This window comes from Trichomycterus rosablanca, chromosome 7, assembly GCF_030014385.1.
Source record: "Trichomycterus rosablanca isolate fTriRos1 chromosome 7, fTriRos1.hap1, whole genome shotgun sequence".
Taxonomy (NCBI): domain Eukaryota; kingdom Metazoa; phylum Chordata; class Actinopteri; order Siluriformes; family Trichomycteridae; genus Trichomycterus; species Trichomycterus rosablanca.
In genome coordinates this window covers 25205940-25221601 of record NC_085994.1, presented here as the reverse complement: position 1 = coordinate 25221601, position 15662 = coordinate 25205940, and the positions used below count along the sequence as shown (strand labels likewise).

The 15662-nt window shown below is 38.8% G+C and overlaps 1 protein-coding gene across 1 annotated transcript in view; it reads left to right on the top strand.

Annotated features, from left to right (window-relative positions):
• Nucleotides 1-8280, top strand: part of LOC134318314 (protein bicaudal D homolog 2-like) — a 62369-nt gene extending 54089 nt beyond the window's left edge. The window contains exons 9-10 of the mRNA XM_062999169.1: nucleotides 4690-4927; nucleotides 8016-8280. Coding sequence (XP_062855239.1) covers nucleotides 4690-4927; nucleotides 8016-8129 — 352 coding nt within the window. The 3' untranslated portion in view covers nucleotides 8130-8280. The remainder of the gene's footprint in view (nucleotides 1-4689; nucleotides 4928-8015) is intronic.
• Nucleotides 8281-15662: the final 7382 nt, after the last annotated feature.

Genomic DNA, 15662 nt, shown 5'->3' with positions numbered 1-15662 from the left:
GAACTGAGGGAGGAGAAAGAGAGCAGAGTACTAAGGATGCTTTCATTTCCACACTTGCATGATCACATTAAACAGTGAAGCATGTTTCTGTGATTACGAGCTGATTTTTACCATAAGGTGCTACTCATACGACACACTGACAGCTTAGATAAGAGATGTGTAAGAGTCTGAATTTAGTATTGCAATTAACAGGGAACACCAGTAGCAAGCTTTGACTTGTTTCAGACACTGAGCATGAATCATTGATTATATATATATATATATATTTTTTTAAATAATTTAGGGCGTCCAATTTCTCATTTCTCACGTCAATCTCTCATTATGTCGGTCCCTGCTCCTGATTGGGGGCTGACGATGCCGTTCCACGCCTCCTCCGATACGTGCACAGCCAATCGACCGACTTATCACCCACACTTGACGAGTGGAGCGCGTCAGAGTACTGCGCACGGAGGATCACACACTCCGCCGCACCCCCTCCCGTCTCCATGCAGGCGCCCCCAACCAGCCAGCAGAGGGCGCTACCGCCCCATTCCTGAGAGAGTATCCCCTCCGGTCTAAAGTCCCCCACCTGAACAACAGGCCAATCGTTGTTCATATAGCCGCCCAGCCTTTCGACCGGTGAAGGCAGAGCTGGATTCGAAATGACGCTCCTTCGAATTCCAGCTCTGGTTGCAGCGCGTGTTTTTACCGCTGCGCCACCTGAGCGGCTGAATCATTGATTATAAATCACTGTTACTGATCTTTTAGACATATAAAATGTGTACTGCAAATATTAGCATGAACTAGTTTAAACAAGTAAATATACATCCTAGAAACAAACCTCATTTTGTGCTTTAGGATTTGATTCCATCAGTGTTTTTAAGGTATCTGCAGCAGAAATGCATTGTGGAGTACGGTGGCCGAGAAGTGCAAAACAAATTTACATTTCAGAAAACAAAATTACAAAAAAACAAAAACAAATTTACAACGAAAGCAAAAACAAATTTACAAGTGTTTGGGTACCCAGTGTTTGTAAATTTGTTTTGGCATATGTAAAAGTGTTTCAGCACTTGTAAATTAGTTTTCGGCATATGTAATTTTGTTTTCTGAAATGTACATTTGTTTTGCACTTCTCGGCCACCGTAGTGGAGGCTCTGAGCACCATATAGTTTGAAAGATAAGGGCTCATTTCACTTCACGACCGCCATCTAGTGGCTGGATGGTCCTAAATGCTGTCAAGTCAAATTTATTTGTACAACCCTAAAATCAGAAACAGTTGGGACAACATGGAAAATGCAAATAATAAAAAAACCACAGAGTTTCTTACATTTACTTTGACTTTTATTTAATTGCAGACATGATGAACCTGAGATATTTCATGTTTTGTCTGCTCAACTTCATTTCATGTATTAATAAACATCCATTCCTGCATTTCAGGTCTGCAACACACTCCAAAAAAGTATTTAGCATTTACCACTTTGTAATGTTGCCATTCCTTTTCATCACATTTAAAAGACCAAGTGATTTAGTGTTTCAGGTTTTATTTTGTCCCATTCTTCCTGCAAACACGTCTTAAGATGTGCAACAGCACAGGGTCATCGTTGTCGCATTTTTCATTTCAAAATTCTCCACTCATTGTCTATTGGGTACAGGTCAGGACTGCAGGCAGGCCAGTCCAGTACCTGTACCCTCTTTTCCCGCAGCCATGCCTTTGTAATGTGTGCAGCATGTGGTTTTGTCTTGTTGAAAAATGCATGGAAGTCCCTGGAAAAGATGACGTCTTGAAGGCAGCATATGTTGCTCTAAGATCTCAATGTACTTTTCTGCATTAATGCTGCCATCACAGACGTGTAAATGACCTTTGCCAAGGGCACTGACACAGCCCCATATCAGTGGGGCAATGAAATGCTTGCTTTGTGTTCAGTCACTTTGGCACAAAGCATCTGCTAAATGTCATGAATGTAAAAGTATTGCGAAATTACAAACATCTATACAAAATATTACTTATAATAACAAATCTGCGCAGGCTATGCAAGCAAGATTTCTTTTCTAAATCCTAATCATACATTTTTTTTAACCACATTTAAAGTCACCTTGAGTCTTACGTGAGATAAACTGAAGTTGTTTGTTATGGTCCTCTGCTGGTTGGTTGTTAGAAGTGCAACTGCACAGCCAAGTAGAAGCAAATACTGTAGTACAGCACTGAAGAACAGCTCGCCTTTCCAGTACGACGGTGGATTAGGGCCACTGTAAAAATATTTTTACGTTTTGATTTTGAAAATAAAGTCATAATATTATGACCAAAGAGAAGCATTTCAGAGAAGCAAGGGTCTCAGTACCTGGAGGGCAGCCTCCAATGCGCATTATTGTGGTTATCCAATAACCCTTGATTATTTTTGGGTGGTTGTTTGTATTGTACGCTTCCATCCACATGACATGATGACTAAATCCGTCAATGCAACCATTTATAGCGATGCCATACGGCTTTAGTTTATTGTAAGAGTCAGGCGGCACGTTGGCTAAGTGTGTAGCACTGTCGCCTCACAGCAAGAAGGTCCTGGGTTTGATCCCCAGGTGGGGCGGTCCGGGTCCTTTCTGTGGGGAGTTTGCATGTTCTCCCCGTGTCCGCGTGGGTTTTCTTCGGGTGCTTCGGTTTCCTCCCACAGTCCAAAGACATGCAATTGAGGTGAATTGGAGACACTAAATTGTCCAAGACTGTGTTTGATATAACCTTGTGAACGGATGAACCTTGTGTACGGATGAACCTTGTGTAATGAGTAACTACCGTTCCTGTCATGAATGTAACCAAAGTGTAAAACATGACGTTAAAATCCTAATAAACAAACAATCATATTGTATGAGTCCATAAGGCTTGGTTGAAGTATTGGCGACGACGCAGATGCCAATCGCACCGGTTTTCTTTTAAATAAATACCGTTTATTGCAAAGCCGTTTCAGTGTCCTTACGCTAATAACAAACTGCTGCTGATGTGCCAGGAGATCGGGGGATTTCTTCATTTGTGAAACCGATACGAAAGTATAACTTTACCAAATCATGAACATCCCTCATTTTAACACATGAAGGTTGCTATAGCCATAATATTTCGACTTCAATCTCGAAATCATTTCGACTTTATTCTCGAAATCAAACAAAAATGTATTTAAAGTGGTCCTAATACGCTGTCGTACCTTTCCAGTATTTTGGTGCAAGTGAGAAAAAAAACTAGGTTAGGCGCTACTGAAATTGTATAAAGCTTACAGCAAACAAATATCTGCAACTGTGAATGTAAACGTAATGATCTGGACCATCATGTGTTGAAAGTTGTTGTCCAGGGACAAGATATAGGTTAGAATTAGAGATGGGACGATCGGGGTTTTTGGCACCGATTCCGATCTCCGATTTCCTTTCAGGGACATCTGCCGATAGCCGATTGCGATCGGGGGGGGGGATGGGGGGGTTTAGCAGTAAATAAAATAAATAAACTTAAAAAGAGCCTCACAGTGAAGATAAACCGGAGCAGCGCGCGCGTGTTTGTGTGTGTGTGTGCGCCTTTAGAAGAGACGCTTTGTTCACTGTATCGCTATAAGTGATTCATTGATTCACGAGTCATTTTTCGCGAAGCGTAAGTTTCTCTTCTCAGTTATCTCTCCGTGTTTACTGTTATTAATTAAATGTCGTGGTTTTAAATAAACACCAACTACTACAGAACATTTTGTGTGACTCTCTTACATTAAAAAGCTTCATTAAAAAGCTTAATTAAACTGCTATTACCACAGATCTGTAACCGACCGTCAGACTCGTTCCGTCTAAGGAGCTAAAAGTTCAGCAGATGATCCTGAACTAACGAATTTGGTAATGAATAAACTTTTGCCTCTGATTGGCTCTGTAACGTTTTCTGTTCTCATCTACATCACAAGTAAGAACCGCTTACGATTTACCAAAGTGAACCAGGAGTTTATATAACGTGCTGATAGAATCGACTCAGATGTGACCGGGTTGAATTATCTTTTTAAAGTAAATATTACAATCAGCAAAATTACATCGTATGTATGATGCACAACGTTAAGGATGTTATTTTAGGTCATGAAGAGCTTTCACTGTGGTTTCTGTACGATGGTTGATGAATGGTGATGTGATGGTTGGTGCTTCGTAGCTCAAAGTCTGGATCAATCCACTGAGCTGTTAACTTAACGTGATCTTTATATATCACACGATCGGATCGGCTACTTTTAGGAAATATCGCCGATCGCCGATAGCATATTTTGATTAAAAATCGGCCGATACCGATTCATAGCCGATCGATCGTCCCATCTCTAGTTAGAATAGGGCATAATAACACTTTGCCATTATTTTTGCTTGCCATTATCAGTCAGGGTCTTTAAACAGTGTTACACATGTACAAAATATTACCGAATCTAGTTTTAAGTTACAAGGATATTGCCAGTATTGGTAATATTTAATAGTGTGTTTTCTGTAGAACCTTTTATATATATACCTTCTGTATTTCAGTAATTATGTTATTACAAAACTATACAGATTTTAACAGTTGATGGAAAACAAGTGTATATTTTATTATTTTGCCCTAATGAACAAATCATAACATGACTAGCAAAAGCTAGCATGGTTTGTCACTTGAGCGCTGCATCTACTGTAGTTCTAATGCAGTTCAGCACTAAAGGTTTCTCTCTCTCTCTCTCTCTCTCTCTCTAGCTGTGACGAGTATGTCATTCAGTTGGAGGAGATGCAGAGACAGTTGGCAGCAGCAGAGGATGAAAAGAAGACCCTGAACTCACTTCTGCGTATGGCAATCCAACAGAAGCTGGCACTCACACAGCGCCTCGAGGATCTTGAGTTCGACCATGAGCAGACTCGCCGGGGTGGAGCCAACAGTCGCACAAAGTCCAGCTCCTCCCGAGGCAAGACTGCCCACAACCCTGCACAATCGCACGTAAGTCCATCACTCGCTGCTACCTGTGGGGGTCGGGCTGAGCCCAATGGCCTTCTGGGAGCACCGATTGTGTTTTGCAGTGAAAAGTACAAGATCTACTGTGACTAAAAGCATCGGCAGCAAAGGCTGTCTTCAACAGCACTGTTGAGTGTACAAACCCCACTTACATGCTTGTTTGCTTGCTCTTTGCTGTATGGTGTGTGTGTGGCTTGTATAGTTATGCCTACCAGTGTGCTAATAGCTAGGTTGATTATACTGGCTAATATGGTAGCTGCCATACAAGATATTCATGTAGGGGGCAGTAGGGATCTTTCTGTACTCATGGTACTGCATCCGAAGTGGCAGCTCCATGTTTGAGTTTGTGGCGTTCGCATGTAACTGTGAGTCATGGTCGTTTGCGATGTTAACCTATCTGCCATTTACACCTCGGTAGGCGTCTTTTTCCCCTTTCCTTGTATTTAACCAGTCCTCTTTGCTTCTCTCTCCTGGCTCCAAGAACAAATGTCTAAATCTGGCAACTTGTTGTTTAATCGGCTAATCTATGTTTACAATTATATACAAAACACAAATATGCAAATCCCCTGTGTAGGGAAGGTTGGGCGATGTAACTAAAATAACAGGTTTGCCAACAACATTTGGACTGGGAATTTTCTGTCTTGTGCTGTTCAAGTGGAGCTTGGCGAGAGAGGGGTGCTTAACATGTCTTTGTAGAATGGTGAGCTGGCTGATTTTTGGCACTTGCATGCAATTTGCAATTGCTACATTTCTGGCTGCAAAAATGTGTCCGCCATCTTTATTAGAACCGCGTAGTCTTAGGTTGTCTCGAAACAGGGCTCTATATGTTATAACGTCGTTATTTTTTATGGTTCTGCCCACCCCCAAACATAGAGAAAGTTTTTTATAGCCATACCACTGAAAAATAAACAAGCAAGGGAAAATTAGTTCCCTCAAATTTAAGTGCACTTCAACTACAGGCCTCAGGTTCCACAAAGAGCAAGTTATTGATGTTGGTAAAATGACTTTTTATTGGAGGTCATTCAAAAAGAGCACAATGCAAGGCATGCTCATAAAAATGCCAAATAATTAGGACAATTACAAAAGCAAACATTACCAGAAAAGTGCCTGAGCTGCTTTCTATTGACAGCTGTCCATTTTTCAGTATAAAGCCCTGTCTTTTGGCTAGTGTCCGTATTGGGCCTGTATACACCTTAACAAAAAGTGCTTTTTGTTGACAGAATCACATACAAATTTTACATGAAACATGACATGTATTGGACTGTTTGTAATGGAACCCAGCCAAAATGGATCCAGACACCATACTCCGTGGTCCCCAACCTTTTTTGCACCACAGACCGGTTTCATACAAAATACAATTTCACGGACCGGTGGGGGGATTTAAAATAGAATAACAATGAGCTTTTTTTCGCTGCAACGAGACGCTGCTTCCACCTGGGGGTGATATGAGACGATAAACACCCGTGTGTTGGAAATGGAAGCAGTGTTTTCACTGCTGATGTAGCGATCTCTAATTATTTATTCTTTCCCCAGTAATAAATGACCCACGGACCGGTACCGGTTCGCAGCCCGGTGTTTGGGGACCACTGCTCTACATGACCTACATATTAATTGAAGGTGTAAACAGGCCCTGTGCATAGTTTCTACTTTCATCTAATGTCCTCCTGATTTTCCAGACACCTTTTTCTATGTGAATGATGATTCAGCAGTTTGCTCCTGCTTGCCCACCACTTTCCCTATAAATACCACTATGTAATCCTTCCCTAATGTAATGTGATGTGTTCTTCTTTGTGTCAAGGAAACAATTAGCTATGTTAATTGCATTGCCATACATAAGCCGTATGTTTCCAAGACACCTCATCATAGGAGAAATAGTTCATTTTGTAAAATAAACCACATAAAGCTTTAAAACTGCAAGTATAATACTAAGCAAAAAATGTGGGGATAGTATTACAATAACCAGAAAATGATGTTTATGCTGGTGATAAAAAAAAAAAAAAGCATTTTAGCTTTACTACTAAAAGCAGGGTCGAGGACACGAGTAAATTACGTTTTTTCCTAGTACAAAATAATGAAGTATAATTAAAACTATATTCTATTCAGGTAAACCTGTTTCCAAGCTAGCTTCCTCCTAACCAGAGGAAGTATATGTGTGGGTGTGAATCTGTGAAAGAAACTCAGTCCTCAACTCTGCTTCTGCCTGTGCTGCATTTATGCCCTTGTTAGGCCTTTAGATAACGTACTGTATTAAAGAGAGGCAAAGCTATCGCTCTCATCTTACTCACACTCACAAGAAGCTTGGGTCTGACCGCTCTTTTCTGTTATTCTTTTTTTATCCGCCTTATGTTCATGCATCCTATAAGCAACAAATGGATTAGGATGGAGTGTTTAACCTTTTTAAAGGAGCGATTCACCTCTAATGTTAGAATTTAGTGGGTTAGACAAAAGGTGAAAATAGGCTTAATAGATAATCATGCTTAAGAAACACACGGCTTTGTAAATGTTGTCTTTTTATTTTGTTTTGTTTGCTTTTGTTTTACATTGCCTCAGGCCGTTTATTCATATAACCCGTGTGTTACCTTATATAGTATTCAGGATTAATAATTCTGTTTATCATGGTTGAAATAATGTTCTGTTTTCGGCATGCCTACTTACACTCTTGTTTCTTATTGATTAACCAGCACCACATAATACGCATGCAACTCTGGCTTACCATTAACAAATATAGCACTTAAAAACAGACCTCAATGATGCTTTCCTCATTTGAGGACAAAACGACCGGGTGAAGCTTGGGTGGTGTTTTTAATACTTGTGTAATTTTATTTGCTCTTTATTTGCTTTTTTAACTTAAGTGTTTTAAGTTAAATGATGCAAACATCAGATACATTTGGCCTGCGGTGACTAACCTAGTGTTCTTTCTATAAACCCTTTTGCCTGATCAACCAGGCTTTTTTTATTTGTTCTCTGCACTTTAAATCGGCATTTAAATGATGCCAACCTGACACTATTTTCCGCACCTCTAAATTTAACAGCAATTCTAATTTTTATTTATTTCTTTTTTTTAATTTTGCAGTTAAATTCAGCCCCTAAGAGGGAACGTTGTGGTTCCATCACCGCCTACAGATTCACTCTGGTTTTAGCCCAGTGGAAATCCACAGGAAGACTTTTTGTTAGGAGAGGTCAATAACAGAGATGAAAACTGTATTGAAAAAAATGAACCCGTTGCCAATTGTGTTTAATAAAAAGTCTGACTGGCATAATAAGTCACCCAAATGTCACCCTAAAGTCATTAGTCACACTGTCAAGGAGCAGTTATGACTTTTTTTTTTTTTTAATAATCTGTGCACTTTTATTATAGCAGTATCTAGCTTTTATTAATTTAGGGTTCGGTTTGTAGTGCTTTGATTTGTGAGTCAGTTGACGTATATCGTATACTACACATTTATATTGATAGTCAAAGATTATTTTCATATATGCATTCCATATGCAAAGAAAAGCGATCACTTACTCACTTACTTATCCAAAACTACTCGCACTGCAAACCAGTCCTGTTGTATTCTGTGAAATTAATTTACATTATCATTTATATTCATTATATAATGACTTCATTTAATGTGTTTTTGTTTGTTTGTTTTTTATATGTTCTACTGCCATATTCTAAAACAAAATCCCGGGTGGTCAGATGCTGGGCTGTTTTGTCTATTTATTATTCTTAGGAATAGTTCACGTGAACATGGAGAAACTTGATGATATTTTGGCTTAACGTGGTGAAGTGCGCTTCAGGACAGACAAAACCAAACAGAAATGACATGGTTGTTGTTTTTCCTGCTGCACTTCTTCACTCAAGCTTTCTATGGATCGCTGATTTTACGAATTTTCTGCAAGCATAATGTAATTAATTCCAAATTGGAATGTTCTCATTCTCTCTTTGTTTATTGTGCCAAGTCTTGGTACACTTTTACACATTTGATGAGGGAAAAAAGGATGGAGATTAGAAAGAAGACCAGGAGGTGTTTAGTGGGTGGGATTTGCTTCCACTTTCCTACCCTACATTTGAGGTTTTTGTTTTGCTTTTCATTCTGACCAGTAGTGCCTTTTATTGTTTCAAGAGAGAATCCTAGTCTAGTTTTAAGTTTTTGTAGTTGTTTCCCTCTCCTGAAGGCAAAAGAATTGACAGATTTTTTCCTTCAGAGGAAGTTTAGAAGCAGCAATAAGTACAAGAGACACGCAATCTGTTTTGTAAGAGTGTGTTCTTAGATATTAGGTAAATTAAACTTTTAATTGCAGCTAATTCTTGTGATCAGCGATCCCATTAGCTAATTCAGGGCTTTTTTAATTGAATGGTGGAAATCAGAATTAATTCTTGTTGCCTCATAATGAACAAATACAAGACAGACACTGCACATTTGTGTGGTGTTTATAGGTAGAGATGTGTATTTATAGCTTTGTTTGGTGGCGGTCATGTGGTATTGATAGTATTGTTGACAAATGAGTGAACATGCATCCTCTTTTTGTCCAATTTATGTTTGTGTCTTTTTTTTATTTACACATTTTTAAGCATTGTGATTTCAGGAAACAGAAAACATATTTCGCATCAACAAGCTCGAATGGTGCCATAAAAGTCACAGCTTGTTTGTTGATGCATAAACCCAATTAGAAGGTTTGGGATGTGAGCAAAAAAAAAGTATAAATTATGTGCAATTTAAACTGCTGATTACATGGAGAGAGTTTTTCTGTTTGCTGGAAGCGATAGTGTTATGTTTTTCAACTAGCTGTGCAAACTTTATACGTCATATTATGTTCAGTATTGATCCTCAAGAGGAGTTTGATACATTTATATAAAAACAAATAATGTCATTCATATGTTGGTATTTATTTGAAATGTTTTGCAGTACTATTGTCATTAACATGCATTATGATTAATCATATTTTTCATATGCATGTAATTCTCCAGCCATGGGACTTTTACACAGAATGGAAAACAAAAACAGAACTTAAACTGGTTCAAAAATAAGGGGAACGATTTTTAGCTATTAAGCAATGTATTACTGCTGAATTAACCCAGAAAAAGTGTTGTTTTGTTTTTCTTAGAGGGATCCTCGATCTGTGTAAGGGTAGTCATGCTGGTCAATAAAAGTCAATAATAAAAAAAGAATAAAATCCATTCTGTCCTGGTTTTGTGTTTTTTTTTTCTGAGCTCTATATTCATGATTGAAGCATTGTAACATCCCCTATTTAGGCCGCTCCAATCTTTTGTTTCTAAATCGGACAGAACGGGGATTTCCCTACCTAAGATGATGATCTCATCAATTCATACACACATACAGCAGTGTTCAAAAAATAGCAGTAAAAAACGAATAAAGCACAAAATCATTACAATAACTTTTATTTCCATTAATGCAAGTGCACTGGAAATACTACACATTTAATTTCAAATTAAAACATCATTAACAAAATATATCCAGTTCATATTAATTATTTGCAGAAAGTAAAGTAAAGGCAAGGCAAGTTTATTTGTATAGCACCTATAGCTTTACATAAGGAAAAATTAAAAGCATTAAAACATTCCTGAGATCTAGAACCTCAGAAAGACTTCTTGCAAACATTTAGTTACAATTAAGAGAACATGAAATTAAAACAAGAGAGATAAAAAAATTAAGAACATGAAAAACTAAAAGAAAATATAGTAAAATGAGGGCCACACAGACTCTCAGTAAATATCAATAAATGGGGGCCCACACAGACTCTCAGTAAATAATAATAAAAATAGGCCACACAGACCCAGAGCCACACAGACTCTCAGTAAATAATAATAAAAATAGGCCACACAGACTCAGTAAATAATAATAAAAATAGGCCACACAGACCTTGGGCCAGTGTAAAAGGGAATATTACACTGTTCAAAAAAGCAGTGCCAGCATTTTTCTTTAAAACTCAAAAATATAATGTATAAACTGAAAAAATGTTTGAGATTTCACTTTACTTTAAATTACTGAACTAATATTTAGTAGCATAACCATTGTTTCTGAGAACTGCATTGACATCTGTGTTGCATGGAGTCGACCAACTTCTGGCACCTTTGAACAGGTATTCTAGTCCATGATGATTGGAGTACATTCCACAGTTCTTCTGCATTTTTGGGTTTTGCCTTAAAAAAAAACTGAATTTTAGATGTCAACCCACAAGTGGGATTGAGGTCAGGGGATTGGGCTGGCCACTCCAATACCTTAATCCTGTTTGTCTGTAACTGGTGTGTTTTGGGTCACTGTTGTGTTGAAAAACTCATTTTAAGGGCATTTGTTCTTCGGCATAGGGCAGCATGATCTCCTCAAGTATTTTGATTTATTCAATAGGCCCAACACCATGGTATGAGAAACATCCCCACATTATGATTTTTGTACCATCATGCTTTAGGTCATCTGACATACTGTCTGCAGCCACTAGACCCAAAAACAACAAGTTTGCTTTCATCAGTCCATTAAATGTTGAGCCATTTCTTTTTTGGCCAGTCAATGTGTTCCTTGGCAAATTTTAACCTATTCATGACATGTCTTTTTTTCAACAACGGGACTTTGCAGGACGTTCTTGCCGGGAGCTTGGCTTCACTCAATCGTCTTCTAATTGTAGCAGTACTCACTGGTAACTTCAGATCTTCTTTGATCTTGCTGGAGGTGATCATTGGCTGAGCCTTTGCCATTTTGGCTATTCTTTGATCCATTTGAATAGTAGTTCCCCGCTTCCTTCCACGTCTTTCAGGTTTTGGTTGCTACTTCAAAGCATTGGAGATCATTTAGCTGAGCAGCCAATAATTTGCTGCACTTCTCTATGTTTTTCCCTCTACAATCCACTTTTTAATCAAAGTAAGTTTTTCATCAGAACAATGTCTGGAACAACCCATTTTACCCAGTATTTTAGAAGGAAAAGCACTATGACCAACATGTGCAACATTTGCCACCCTCCTACCTTAAATAAGGACCACAATTGACACCTGTTCTTCTACAGAATTAATGACTTCACCAATAGAACTCCTCGTTGCTATTATTTTGAACACGCCCCTTTCAATCAATGATTCAAATACTTAGAATGAGCAGCATGCATGCCCTAATTGTTGGGTCTGTTTTTCCCTTTACTACACCTACAAGTAAATTATTTGCTATGTAGAACCAAAAACAGTGATTTTTCAGGTTACTGATGTAGGACTGCTATTTTCTTTTTAACACTACTGTATGTTAAAAACTGGAGTCTTGTAGATAAAAAAAATGAAACACATGTTTATGGCTTGATCTTTTCCCACCATTTAATAATTTCTTCTGTGAGCGAGAGTTAGAATTTGCCATATAGATCAAATCTTATGCAGTTACACATCTGTTCTCTATGCTTTTCTTTATTTCGCAGGGGGCGTGTGTTAGGAACAGCCATCCTCAGTCAGAGTTGCAGATCCAAGAATGAATGAATGAATCCTTTATTGTCATTGCACATTGTACTTGTACACTTGCACAACGAAATTGAAGGGGAATTTGATATGACTAGATTTGGAGAAAAATAGGAAAATTTATAAAATACAATTGTGAACAAAACTGACAAAAGCTGTGTGGGAAGCACTAGCAGCATCGTCTCCAAAGCTTCATCCCAGCCACATGACTAAAAAAGAATAAGGACTGGCAAAGCACATAAACACATTGAAAGGCCATCAACAGTCCTGGTTTTGGACAGCTTTGCTTTGGGGGGGCAGTAAAACGTAATGAGGGGGCATGTCGTTAGTCATATTTTTAAATGGCAAGTTCGGTTGATTTTTTTTTAAATTAGAAAATTACAATATATGTTCATTAAATGCAGAATTCACACAAAAAACATACAGAAGGTATCAAGTCAAGTAGTACTAACTAGGAGCTAACTGCTAATAAAATAATTAAAAAATATTAAAAGTAAGTAAAAGTGTTTTAAATTGCCCTGATATGTAATCGCCTCTCCTGTTCACACTAGGGTTGCCAACTTTCAGAACTGTAAATAAGGAACATCCTGGCGGGTTGGCGGAAGGCATACGGTGGGGGGGGTCTTACACCGTCATAGGAACATTATCAAAATGTTTTATTTAGGCTGTTTAACACTTATTATTTTCATTCTTTTTTTTATTTATTTTATTTATGCATTTTCGCCCCTTTTTCTCCCTTTTTAGTGCGTCCAATTGCCCCATTGCATCATGCTTCCTCTCCACCAATGCCAATCTCTGCTCTGATTGAGGAGAAAGAAGCTAACCCACGCCCCCTCCGACATGTGGGCAGCATGCCGTATGCATCTTATCACCTACACTTTGACGAGTGCAGTGCAGCTTAGCTGTGTGTATGGAGGGACACACCCTAAGAGCACTCTTTTCTCATCTCTGTGCAGGCGCCATCAATCAGCCAGCAGAGGTCGTAATTGCACCAGTCATGAGAGAGAGTCCCCATCCGGCTTAGTCCCGCCCATATGAACAACAGGCCAATCGTTGTTCATGTAGCCGCTCAGCCTCAGCTGGCAAGGCAGAGCTGAGATTCGATACAATGTATTTGAGATCCCAGCTCTGGTTCCAGTGTGTGTTTTTACCGCTGCACCACCTGAGCGGCAATGTTTTCATTCTTTATAATAATAAATCAGAACCATATTTTAGGCAAAACAACATGCATAAAGAACATCATGTAAAATTTTTTCTCAATAGTGTAAACAACATTTTTACATAATCCATCTTCACACTGACATGTAGCCCCGGTTCTGGACTGCGTTGCTTAGGGGGGCAGTGAGAAAATCTGGAGGGGGGCAATGCCCAACCCAGTGTCCCCATAGCACCGGCGCGATGCGCTCTGCACACTGCGCTACTCAAACAGCGGAGGAATAAACAGGTTGTTATGCTGATATAACCTGCGCACACACGGCATTACTAAGACTAAAAGTGAACACTACTTAAAATAATAACCAAATGCTTTCTAATTCCCACGGTATTAGGTATTTTACGGGATGGTTGGCAACCCTAGAACTTCACACTAACAGAACCTGTTTAAAAATGTTAAACGAAAGTGCCACATTTCACAGCAGTAATTAAATTACACTCATAATGGAATGATGGAATAAATAGAAGCTACAATACACAGCACAGCCTACCATAACGTATACGTAAATACTCGTCCGTGTTTTCTCACACCACCCTCTGGTTCCAGAGAATCGGTTGGGAGTTTTCCAAAGTCAGTTTTGCCTAACCGAGACAAATGTAACCGAGCGTCTTTAGTGTTTGAGGAGTTTATAAAGAAATAAATAAACTGTACATAGACAAATTATCGGAAGCATAATACTTTACTGGCTTATTTTTAGCGTGTAGAAGTACACTTTTTTATTTACTATGGAATCCCAAAATGGACAAATGCACTTGATATGTAAACACATACATCAAACATTGAGTCTGTCTAAAAAACCTAGCAAGCGCTCTACACAGACGCATTTTACGTCATCCTACACGCGCTCCCGAGAAGAAAGATGTCTGAATTTTTAGATTCCTTAAATTGCTCCTACTGAGGCGCATCAATTCTAAGTGACAAACTGACTGAATAATAAAGGAGTGTCCGATGCTTCCTTGTTGGTGAAGACATTGCTAGCATTCTTAGCTGCACAGCTTTTCAAATATGGCAGACGAATGTGGAGCAACAAACTGAGTTCTCTTCCAATGTAAATAAATTCTCATTGATTTTTAATTTGTATAAATGTGTACGAGTGTAATTTATTTGCAAATTTGGGCTTGTCAGTGACAATTTAACCATTTTCGGTACACAGAGAGAGATGTTAGCTTGCATGCTAGCTGGTTATGCTGCCTTAGCCCATTGGTTTGAATGGCCTGAGGCTAACTGTGTTAGCTTAGTAAGCGAAAACTTTTCTGTGGCACACTTTACCACAGAAAAGTCTGTTACACGTAATTATGATGCAGTATGATTGCTATGATTGCCTCATGTTGCAGATTGCACTTCATAATTCATACGCTATGCAACAAAAATTGTCTGTGTCTGTCTCTTCAATATTTATTTAACTGACAAGTAGAAAGAAAAGATTTTAAATATTTTCACTGATCAGCTTCATTGTGTTTTGTAAACAGTAACACATCTAGAATTTGATGTCTGCAACACACTCCCAAAAGGTTGAGTGAAAAAAGAGTGAAAAGTTTATAGAATATTCAAGTTACAACATTCCGCAATATACAGGTGATTTGTAATAGGTGAGGAAATCATGATTTGGGTATAAAAAGAGGATTCACCAAAAGATCAGCCATTACAAACTAAGAGGTTCTGGCTCATCACTACCTCCTGTTCATAATATTGTGAAAAGATTCAGGGAATTTGAAGTGATCTCAGTCTGTGTAGGGTAAAGCTGGAAACCACTTTTAAACATGCGTGACCTTTGAGCTCTCAGACAGTCATGCAAGATAAACTGTCATGCTACTGTAATAAATATAGGCACATGGGCTCAGAAAAACTTCAGAAAATTCCATTACACAAAGCTGTGGGTGGCACAGTGGCTAAGTGGGTATCACTGTCGCACAGCAAGAAGGTCCAGGGTTTGATCCCCAGGTGGGGTGGTCCGGGTCCTCTCTGTGTGGAGTTGGCATGTTTTCCTAGTGTCTGCATGGGTTTCCTCTGGGTGCCCCGGTTTCCTCCAACAGTCCAGTGACATGCAAGTGAGGTGAATTGGAGACAAAATTGTC